This window comes from Talpa europaea, assembly GCF_964194135.1.
Source record: "Talpa europaea genome assembly, chromosome: 10".
NCBI classification, from domain to species: domain Eukaryota; kingdom Metazoa; phylum Chordata; class Mammalia; order Eulipotyphla; family Talpidae; genus Talpa; species Talpa europaea.
The window spans coordinates 344,444-355,337 of record NC_140077.1 but is presented as its reverse complement, the minus strand read 5'-3'; the positions used below and the strand labels follow the sequence as shown (position 1 = coordinate 355,337).

Sequence of the window (10,894 nt, the reverse complement as noted above, 5' to 3'; positions counted from 1 at the left end):
GCCAGCTCTGAGGTCGGCCTGACCCCGGGCCGGCCGGCGGGAACCTGGGCCCACGCAGGAGCTTCTAACAGGAGCCCACACAGCGGCTGCCCCAGGGGCCCGGGCCTCACACGGGGCCTCGGAGTGGCCACTCGCGCACTCGCGGCCGCCAGGGTGCCGCGCGCAGCCTCGGCATGTCCGGCAGGGGTGCAGCCCGCAGAGCAGAGGACGCCGGCCGACAGTGCCCGGCAGCAGCGGGCGCTCTCACTGGGGCTTGGGGTCCGGTGTACCCCACCTGGGGCCGTGGGGGAACGCGGGTGGGGGGGCGCCTGCAGGTGGTCAGGCTCCTGGGCGCGTCCTGGGCGGAGGGGTGGGGTATGGGCGCCGGCGCCAGCTGGGCCCTGGGTCTGCGCTGCAACCGGCCCAGCTCCACGTCGCGTCCCAGGTCCCCCCGCCCGTGGGGACCGCGGGCAGGGCCGGTGGCAGGCAGAGGGCGCGCCCTCGGGGCGGCAGGGGCCGCAGGAAGGCCCGCCGGCCCCACAGGAGAATAAATAATCACCTCAAGGGCCAAGGGCTGCAGAAGGGGGGGCAGCTGGCTGCCCGGTGGGCAGGGGTCCGGCACCCCACCTTTCTCCCCAGTGCTGGGGGGAGGCGGCCGCAGGGGCGGCAGCCAGGTGGCAAGGGTGGGGAGCTGGAGTCCCCCAGGCCCAGATGGGGTGGCGGGACTGGCAGGGGGTGCCCGGCCCCACACCCGGCCTCAGGGCAGCTTCCACTAGCCTCGGTGGGGCCTGGGGGGGCGTGTCTGCCGCCCCCCAGGGGCCACCCGAGGAAGGGGTTCTGTGCGGCCCCGCCCCAGCCGCCGCGCTGGGGGAGCAGCAGAGCGGAGCGGGGTGGGGCGCGCAGGGAAACGACAGCGCCGTCCGCCCTCGCCAGCCTCTGCGCGCGGGTTCGGGCCGCGGCCGGCCAGGGCGCCCCCGCAGGCCCCTCCTGCTCCCCGCTGCTCCCCCGCAGGGTGTTCAGTGGATCCGCCCGCTCTGCCCCTCGGGGGTCCTTCACGCACGCCCCGCGGCCCTGGCCTGCACCCCAGCTCCTGTGCGCGTAACTAACTGTTTAGAACAGCAGGCGGAGCGGCGGGAGGCGCCGCAAGGGCCGGGCCCGGCTCAGGGGACGGGGGGGGGCGGGGAGGGCCCCGCCGGCTCCCCTCGGGGCACCCCGGGGCGTCCCGTCACTCCTCGGAAGCAGCGGCCGGCGGCGCGGAAGGTGGGCGGGGCGGCTGGAGAAGGGGGGCAGCTCCGCCGGCCCGCGCCCCGCGGTGGAGGGGGCGCCCGAGCCCCGCCCTTTTCTAACCCGAGAAGCCCTCGGCGCTCCCGGCCCCCCGCCCGGGGCCGTCTGGGGCCGCCCCAGATGCAGGGGTGTCCCCGGAACCCCCCCAGCCCGCGGACAGAGGCGCGGGAGGCCGGGCGCGGGGAGAGACCTTTACTGGGGCGGCACAGGGCGGGCGCGGCGGCGCCAGGGGGCGGGGGGGGGCGGGGGGCGCGGCGGGCACGGGGAGGGGCGGCGAGCGGGCGCCCCCGGGCCAGACCCCCGGCCGGGCGGGGCGGGGCGGGGCTGCCCAGGCGCGGGCGCCGTCACTCGGGGGTGGGGGGCGGCGCGCTCCCCGCCTCGGGGGCCGCCTCCGCCGCGGGCTTCGCGGGGCGCTCGGTGGCCGCCGCGCCCGCGGGGGCGGGGGGCGCCTTGGGCCCCTCCTTGGCGGCGCGGGCGCGGGGGCCCCGGGGCGGGGGCGAGCCGCGCCTGCGGCCCAGCGGGTAGGCGCCGACGGCCGCCAGGATGCTGCGGTGGCGCTCGGGGTCCAGCTCCGCGTAGTACAGCTCCAGGGTGGGCGGCGCGCACACCTTGCGCTGCTGCGGGGGGAGCGGCGGTGAGGGGGGGCGCGGGGGGGCGCCCCCAGCCCCGGGCGTCCCAGGACCCGCCCGCGGCCCCGCCCTGCCCCCCAGCCGGGCCTCCCCAGGCCAGGGCGCGGGGCCGCGGGGCCTTCCCTCCCGCACCGAGGCGGCTGCGCCACTGCAGGGGAAAACTGCACACAGCCCCCCAAAAATGGCCGAGAGAAAGTTGGAGAAAGCATTTGCCAAATGGGCAGGAGCCGCTCACGTCCTCCCAGGGCCCCTCCAGCCCAGGAGGGGCAGATGACCCCACCCGGAGGCGACCCAGTGGCCTCGGCAGGAGCCCCCCAGCCCCCTCCGAGCACAGGGGAGCGGCCCCTCCCCAGCGCCTCGGGCTCCCTGGGGGGCGCCGGGGGCAGCGCGGGCAGCGGGTGTCTGCGGGGCGCAGAGGCAGGGGTCCCGCCGCCCCGCCCGGCCAGGGTCTTACCCGCAGCAGGAAGCCATCGGGGCAGGAGAGCTGGTCGTACCAGATGGCCTTGTACATGACCAGGACGCAGCCCAGGAGCGCCATGGCGAAGGCCACCATCCGAGCCGTGGGCATCTGCTGCGGGGGCAGGCAGCGGCTGGGGGCAGGGCCCAGCAGGCTCCCAGGCCACCCCCCCCCACTGAGGCCTCTGCACTGGAGGGCTTTAAAAGGAGCACCCAGGAGGAGGGGCGCCTCGGGAGGAGAGTGAAACCCTGACAGGACGGGGGTGGGGCAGGGAAGGGAGAGAAACCCGCGGACGCGCAGGGAGAGGCCTGGCGCGCGGTGCGTGGGCAGGGAGGGGGTGGTGCAGGCAGCAGGCGGGGCAGGCACGGGCAGCTGGGTACCTTGCGCGCCTCCTCCGAGTGGCCACAACTCAGCTTCTGGGCCTCCAGGTCAGACAGGGCCTTGGTGGCGCCGGCAGAGCACAGCTGGTACTCCGTCTGCATCTTAATGGCCACCTGCGGGGGGGCACCCCGTGCTGGCCACCAGGACTGTCCGGGGCTGTGAGCTGAGGCTGCTGGTAGGCAGCCCTGGGCGCAGACCAAGGCCAGAGCTGGCAGCCGGGGCACCAGCTCTCCCACAGGACCCCTCCACTCCCTCTGTCCAGGAGGTTCCCGACATTTTCTCTGGGCCCAACCTTGAGCCCCCACTGAGGGGTCAGCCTGAGGGGCCACGACTGGGCTCTGCCATGATGTCCACGGGGACCCAGGCCTGGAATTGCAGCAGGTGCCTGGAGAACCGCCCTCAGGCAGCGAGAGGGCACACCTGGCGACGCCTGGGAGACCCTCCCTGTCCCCGACACCAGCCAACTGACCTGGGTCCTGGCGGCCACCCTGGGGCCAGTCCTGGTGCCACTGGTGCTGGACCCTACTTTCTGCAAATCTCTGCCTCAGGCCCCGTCTCGGTCTGACCCCAGGCGGAAAGGTAAGGATGGTCGCCTGTCAGCCCCCATCGCCCGCCGCCCTGCAGGCCACAGGCACAGCCAATTCCCCGGGGCCACAGGTGGGGACGGGCCTGGAGTGTGGGGAGCTGGCCGGCCGGCGATGATGGCCGCTGCTCTTCTGCATCCTGGAAGCAGCCATGTTGGGTGGCCCTTGCCCCACTCTGTTCCCTGGGGAGATGGAGAAGGCCCCTCACCTGGTCAGCAAAGGGTGGCTGGAGCTGGCTGACGTCCAGGGGGCTGATCAGAGGGACGCTGTCCGTGGTCACCCCATCCTGGCCTCCAGGGTCTTTGCCTGGCTTCCCCGAGAAGCTGCAGCCCAGCTTCACCATGGCGACGGGCGCTTGTCCTGCCAGACAGACCAGGGTGACTGCCTGCAGGCCACGCCCCCGCATGTGGCGCACCAGGACCTCAGGCGGGCAGAGTGCGCCTCACCAGAGCCAGGAGGGCACAGGAGCCAGACAAGCCCCCCCCACCTCGGCGAGCCTTGCGCGAGTCCAGCCCAAAGCCCATGGGCGCACAGGAGGCTGCACTGCGGGCCCTCCCACCCTCCAGACTCCAGGAGGAGCTGGGGCAGGTGCTGGTCAGCCGGGCACCGGCAGCTCCAGGCCTGGAGCACGGGGGCAGGCGTAGGAGTAAAGACACAGGTTGCCCATTAGTCCCGAATTCCAAGAAGCGGGGTGTTGGTCAGCCCCCCCAAAACACCCAGAAGTGCGCCCATGACGGTGATGGTGGCCTGCCCCAGACGCAGCTTGGGGGGTCCTGCTTGATCGGTGCCCGCTGGGGACGCAGGCGTCAGCGCCGCAGAGGACGGCGGTGGCTCCCTGACCGCACAGGGCACAGGGCCCCGGGGCGCGCGAGTGTGGGGAGCGGGTGCGCCCGTGTGCGCGCCTGGGGAGCTGTGCGCGGAGCTGTGGGGTGAAGGCCCCCAACGGGAGGTCGGGGCCACCCCCGCAGGCCTCTGCAGATGGGGGCGCCGATGCCCTGGGTGTGGGCGCCGCGTCCCGCGCAGACCGGGGGAGGCCGGGGTCCTGCCCGCCCCTGAGGGCCCCGCGCCGGCCACTCAGCCCCGGCCGCGGCTCCTCCGCCCGGCAACCGCCCTTCACAGCTGCCGCGGGTCCGCCCGGCCCAGTCGCCCGGCCCAGTCGGGCGCGGCGCGGCTCTGATCGGTGCTGCGGGCCCGGCCGAGGCGGGGCTGGGCCCGCGGGAGGGGTCGCGGCGGGCCGCGGGCGGGGAGGGTCCAGCCCTCAGCCCGGGGCGGCGCCGGCGGGGAGCCCGGGCCCTGCGGACACGGCGCCTCGGAGCCTCGGCCGGGGGTCAAGGGGCCGCTCGTGGTCGGGTCGCCCGGCCGCCCCCGACCCCGCGGACAGGGGCGTCCTGACGCCGCCTTTGGGGCCGGTGGTGACCGTCGCCACCGGCCGGCGCTGCCCGGCCCTGCTGCCCGCGGCCGTCTGGGTCGGGCTCCGCCCGCGTCTCCCGCCGGCCGCGGCCCCGCAGGCGCGAGCCGGGGACCCACGCCCCGCTGTCCCCCGCGGGCTGCAGGCGCTGGGGCCCGGCTCTCGGGTCCCGCCCCCCGGGCTGCCCGCCCTGCTGGACGCGCCTCAGCACCGGGGCGCGCTGGCGAAGGGCCGCAGGTCGGCCGTGGGGCGGCGCCCCGACCCCGCCGGGACCCGCCCCGTGTGGAGGGGGCGCTGCGACGGCGCCCGCGGCCCGGGGGTGTCCGCGCCCCCCGCAGGGGCCCTCCCGGGCGGGGCGCCTCCGGCCCACGTCACCCGGCCGCTGTGACGCCACGGACGCCCGCTCGCGCCATCGCCGCGCGGGTGGGTCTCGGCCCCGGCCCCGCCCCGGCGGAGGTTGGGGCGCGCGGGGCGCGGCTCCTCCCGCGGGGCTCCCGGCTCCCGCCCGAATGGGGCCCGCGGGCAGGGCGCCCGGCGCGGCCTGGAGCTGGGGGGTCGCGCCCTCTGCGAGCGTCTCCTCCCGGGGTCGCCCGCTCCGCGGCGGCTGCGCGCGGCTGGGGGGGCAGGGCCCCCCGTCCCTCTCCAGGCTGTGCGCGCGGACGGGGGCCCCGGGGGCCCGGAGGCGCGGCTGCGGGTCGCGCGCCGCCTGCCGGTCACGCTCGGGTGCGCCGCGCGGAGGGGCGGCCACGCGGAGGGGCGGCCACGCGGAGGGGCCCACGCGGAGGGGCGGCCACGCGGAGTGGGGCCCACGCGGAGGGGCGCGCCATGCGCGGGCTCCCGCCGCGTCACACGCGCCCCCGCAGCGCCGGCCCCCGCGCCCGCCCCCCGCGGGCACACGGCGGCCTTTGCGCGGGCGCCGGGCGGGGTCGCGGGGGCCGGCCCGGCGAGCAGGGGCGGGGGGCCCGCCTGGCCCCCGCTTCCCGGCCCCCGCGGCCCCGCGCCCCGCCGCGGCAGGGGGCTCGGCAGAAGCGCCCCTTCCCGGCTCCCGGCACCCCGGCCCGCGCGGGCAGCCGCCCCAGGCTCCGGGGGTGCGACCCCTCGCCGGCCCCCTGCTCCCCCTTCGCCCCAACCTCACCCAGAGCCCGGAACCGGCCCCCGCCCCGGCAATGCCCGGCTCCCGCGGCTCTCCCGGACCCGCGGGGCGCAGCCGGCCCGCGGGGGCCCCGCCGCCCCCCCCCCCCGCCCCCGAGAGCAGCGCGTCGCGGCCGCCCCGGCGGGACCCCGCGGCCTTCCTGGAGGGCCCGGCCGTCTCGCCCTCGAGGCGCCCCCGCCCCCCTCTGCCCCGGCGAGGCCGGCCTGGCGCTGCGCGGGCCCCCGGGAGGGGCCTCGGCTGCCGCCGCCCCCTGGTCAGCCAGGCCCGCCCCGCGCCCCCGGCCCCCGCGCCCCCGGCCCCCGCGCCCCCGGCCCCCGCGCCCCCGGCCCCCGCGCCCCCGGCCCCCGGCCCCCGGCCCCCGCGCCCCCGGCCCCCGCGCCCCCGGCCCCCGCGCCCCCGGCCCCCGGCCCCCGCGCCCCCGGCCCCCGGCCCCCGCGCCCCCGCGCCCCCGGCCCCCGGCCCCCGCGCCCCCGCGCCCCCGGCCCCCGCGCCCCCGGCCCCCGCGCCCCCGGCCCCCGGCCCCCGCGCCCCCGCGCCCCCGCGCCCCCGGCCCCCGCGCCCCCGGCCCCCGCGCCCCCGGCCCCCGGCCCCCGCGCCCCCGGCCCCCGCGCCCCCGCGCCCCCGGCCCCCGCGCCCCCGGCCCCCGCGCCCCCGGCCCCTCCGCGGGGGAAGCGCGGCAATAGCTCACGGGCGACTCCGCGGGCAGGACCCGGGCGCGGGCAGAACCGCGGCGCGGAGGCAGAACCGGGGCGCGGGCAGGATGCGCTTCCAGACGCTTCGCCGCCGCAGCCGGGCGGGGCGGGGGAGGGGCCGGGCCCAGACCGAGGCTGCGGTTGCCGCGGAGACGGGGCGGGGGACTGCGGCGCGCGCCCACCCCCCGCCGCCGGGCCCGCGCTCTGCGCCCCGCGCCCCCGCCCTCGCCCCGCGCCCCCGCCCCGCGCCCCCGCCCCGCGCCCCCGCCCTCGCCCCGCGCCCCCGCCCCGCGCCCCCGCCCCGCGCCCCCGCCCCGCGCCCCCGCCCCCGCCCCGCGCCCCCGCCCCGCGCCCCCGCCCCGCGCCCCCGCCCCGCGCCCCCGCCCCGCGCCCTCGCCCTCGCGCCCTCGCCCTCGCCCCGCGCGCCCTCCGGGAGGCGCCGGCCCGGCTGGGGGGCGCGCCCGGGGCTCCAGGCCTCGCTGGCCTCGCGCCGGCCCCCCCCCCCCCCCCCGCTGGCTGCGCCCCGCTCCGGGCACACGGGGCCTGGGGGGCGCCGTGTGGCCGCGTTGGGGGCAGGTCAGTGAGCCGCTGGGCAGCGCAGAACGGCCCTCAGAGGGGCGCGGGGTCACAGCCCCACGGGCAGCGTCTGAGCCTCGCTCTGCAGCCTCACGCGTGGGCCCCGGCCTCCCCCTCGCTGCCCCCCGCGGCGGGGCGTGGGCAGGTGGGCTGTGGACCGACGCCCCCGTCCCGGGTTCTGCGTGGGCGGCTCCCCGCCGCGTCTCCCCGCAGGGGCTGGGCCGAGGGCGCTCGCTGGACATGCCAGTCCCTGTGGCAACCGCGGGTCATTGTTTCTCATCTGGACTGTCCACGGGCTGCTGGCAGGCCCCTGGGGTCCACTCAGGGTGCTAAGGGCCCCCTGTGCTATGGTCCTCTCACCCGCTACCCCGAGCTGCTTCCAGAGGGCGTGGCGGGCAGTGAGCAGACCCTGGTGGCCACAGAGCACCCCCCACACCCCCACTGGCCTCTCCGGCCCGGGGCCTCAGCCCCCCCCCCCCCCCCCCGTGCCACTGCTGGAGTTGGCGCCTCAACTCTGCCCGGGGTTCCCCAAAACTACGCGGAGCCCGAGATGCAAAAGCAAAAAGGCTCGACGGCCAGCGTAAGCCAGGGCCCGGCTCCGCCTGGATGCGGACACAGCACCTCCCCGCTGAGAGGGGGACCCCGCTAGGGGTGACAGGCTGTTTTTTCTACTCTGTTAACGGCGGGAAAAGGGACCTTTCGCAACAGGGCCCACGTTCAGCCTGACTGGGGGCCTTTCTTTGGCAGCCTCTAAGTTTCGGTCACCCCGGCCCTGTGGTTCTCGCGGCCCACCCTGCAACGGAGCGGACAGCTGTGCTCTCCGAAATGGGCGTCTTCCTCAGACGGCTGCTGCCTTGCCACGCTGCGTCCTTCAGTGTCTTACACCACCAGTGGCCTGGGTGGTGTCGGGGCCTCCACGTGAGGCCTTGGGGTCCTGACACCACCAGGTGGCGAGCCAGCTGCCCCCACGGCCGGCACCCACTGGGCTCTGTGCTGCACCCCTGGGCCCACAGCGCTGCAGATACTTGGGGCTACCTGCCCCTGAGGGTCAAGGCCCAGAGCCTGGACGTGGGGTTGGGGGGTCCTCCAGGGTCGGCCCAAGCACATGGCTTTGCGCAAACCCCTCCTGGGGCCCCGGCCAGCCCACCAAGCCTTGGGGTCCGACGCCCCAGGGCACAGAGTTGAGGGCCTGCAGGACACTGGCCAAGGGAACAGAGGGGCCGGCCCAGCAGTCAGGCCTGCGCCGAGGTCGTGGCAAGGCTGCGAGGTGGCAGCCGGCCCCTGCCCCGGCCACTGTCTGACACGCCCAGGGAGCCATAAAGCCGGCTTCCGGCACGCCCCAGGGCCGGCGTTGGCGCACAGCTGCCCGGTGCACGGCTGCGGGTCCCTGCAGTCCCTGCTGTGCAGACGTGGACCCCAACATGGGGAGGTAGGGCTGATTCCCCCTGAACCCCGATTCACCTCCCAGAGGGTGACTCTGCTCCACGTGGCTCGGGCCCAGCCGCGAGCCAGGCTCCCAGGGAGGTCTGGTCCCGGAGACTGGGGGGCTTAGGGTGGCCGCGGCTGCTGCTCCGGCCGTCCCCGATCTCCGGGGTGTGGGGCCTCGGGCGGTGGCCTCCCTCCTGTCCCCCTGCATCTGCCTCCACGTCCACCTGGGGCCCCCATGCGAGAGATCCCATCCCTGCCCGGGCCCAGGGGCCCCCTGAGGCGGGGCTGGGAGGCCCCCAGGAGGCGGGTCTGACTGCCCTGGTCGCGGGGCACCGAGCGGCTGGCAGGGCGGCCGGGCCCAGGGTCTGTGCTGGAAGGGCCTTGAGGCCCAGAGGAACGTGGGCTCCTGCTGGGCCCATCTTTCCCCACAGGGGTGTCTCCTGTCTACGCCAGAGCCCCCCGGCCCTCCTCTCCCGGGTTTCTCCCTAGGACCCGAGCTTGGACCAGAGGCTGGGCCCCCCTTTTAGAGAGGAGGGTCACCGGGTGACTTGGAAACCTTGATGTCCAGAACCCGGAGACAGCTGCAGGGGACCCGGCCAGGCTGCCCGTGCCCAGGTCCCCTCCCAGCTCCCGGGGCCCGCGGCGGGGGTGCTGGGCCTTCCTGGGGTGGTGGGCAGACTGGTGCTGTGGTGGGTCCCCCTTCTGCCTCGCCACCCCAGAGCTGACCTTGGTTTGGGGTTTGATGCCCAAGGGAGGCGGCCAGTGGCACGTGACCAGGCCTGCACCCTGAGCTCCGGGGCGCCTGTGCCCTTTGCCTGGAGTGCAGGGGAGCCCCGCTCTGAAGTGCTGCGTCACCCAGCGGAGCAAAGGTCTTTGTGGGGCTGGAGCCGGGCCTCCTGGGCCCCTGCTGACCCCCTGTGGGGAAAGGCGCTCCCCACCTCCTGGGACCCTCGCCCGGCCGGGCCTCAGGCAGGGGCCGCCGAGGCTCATGGACGCTTCGAGACTTTATTTGAGCAGAAGTCAATCCGCAGGGCCGCAGGGCCGGGCAGGGCAGGGCAGGGCCAGGCTGCAGGACGAGTCTCCAGGCGGCCGCGGGGCGCCCACCCCGCCTCCCTCCCGCTTTCCTGGCCTGGAGGCCGCTGCGCAGCGGTCACCTCCCCCCTCGCCTCTCCTCCCGGCCAGGCCGGGGGCGCCCACCCCCGCCCTCCCCCAGGGGCGCCGCCTCAGGCAGCCGTCCAGCCAGAGCCCCGTCCTCCCGTCCTCCCGCCTCCTCAGGGCTTCCCCGTCGGACACCCGCAGTCTGGGACGGAGCGAGAGGCTGGCCTGGTGGGGGACCCGGGGGCCGCCCGCGGCCTTGTGGGGCAGCCGCACACGGGGCCGTGAGAAACGGGGGGGCGCTGGCGTCCAGAGTGTGGGCCGCTCCAGGCCGCCGGGGAGGGGGGACGCGACACGGTCACACGGCTTGTCCCCCCCACCCCTCTGCCGGCCCAGCGGGGTTGCTGGCATGGGGCTGCCCTTGCCCTGCGGGAGCGGCGCAGCAGGGGCGCCCCTCACCTGACCACCCCCCCAGGCTCCTCCTGCTGACCGGCCTGGCGGCCCTGCTGCTGCTGGAGGCGTCCCGGGCTGCCCCCCAGGTAGATCTGGCTCCTTTCTGGGCTGCGCCCACCTCTCCCTGGGCCCAGGAGGGGGGAGGGGAAGACACAGCCGAACCGTGGCCCCGCCCCCCCGGGCCCTCTGCAGGCGTGGTGGGGTCCCCTGTCCCCCAGCCCGCACCTCTGTGGGCACAGCTGAGCCCGCACCGCCTCCCTCTGCAGGGGCCCTCCAAGACCAGAGAGGACGGGCCCCCTGAGCAGGACACGGAGGGGTGAGTGTCCCGGAGGTCACCACGCCCCTGCTGTCCTTCCCTGAGCTGGGGGTGCCGGGTGGAGGGAGCTCTGGGGGGCCCCATGCGGGGGAGCAGAGCCGCCAGCCCAGCAGGGGCCCCGCCCCCCTCCCTGCCACTGTGCCCTCCTCGCGGGTGAAGCAGGACGGCAGTGAAGCCTGAGGACCTGAGCCTGGGATCCAGGGGCCGCACAGCCGCTGCCCTTGGGGGCGCTGCTGGGGCGGGTCCCATCTTCCCTGGCTGGTGCGGGGCCGGGCTCCACCCCGCTCAGCCTGGGGCCTGGGCTGCTGTGTTTGCAGGGCCTGGGGCGCCCGCGGGGAGGCGCACCCGGCAGGCCTGCTGCGCCCGGAGGACGGCAGCCCGCTCCTGCAGCTGCTCCCGGGGCTGAGGCTCTTGGCTGCCGGCCAGGAGGGGCAGGAAGGTCGGTGGCACCCGGTGCGG

At 77.5% G+C, this 10,894-nt stretch overlaps 1 protein-coding gene across 4 annotated transcripts; it reads right to left on the bottom strand.

Moving 5' to 3' along the window:
* Positions 1-1,511: 1,511 nt before the first annotated feature.
* On the bottom strand, positions 1,512-6,656 carry CALY (calcyon neuron specific vesicular protein). 4 transcript variants are annotated; one of them, XM_084245857.1, is made up of 5 exons: positions 6,564-6,656; positions 3,523-3,674; positions 2,730-2,843; positions 2,347-2,463; positions 1,512-1,880 (listed from the first exon to the last, which is right to left on the bottom strand). In XM_084245857.1, exons 2-5 carry the CDS (start codon positions 3,655-3,657, stop codon positions 1,608-1,610), a joined length of 639 nt encoding a protein of 212 aa, XP_084101983.1. In that variant the 5' UTR covers positions 3,658-3,674; positions 6,564-6,656; the 3' UTR covers positions 1,512-1,607. The 4 variants fall into 4 exon arrangements, with proteins under 4 accessions (XP_084101983.1, XP_084101985.1, XP_084101984.1 ...); XM_084245859.1 differs by having other exon boundaries at positions 1,512-1,877; XM_084245858.1 differs by having other exon boundaries at positions 2,347-2,460.
* Positions 6,657-10,894: the final 4,238 nt, after the last annotated feature.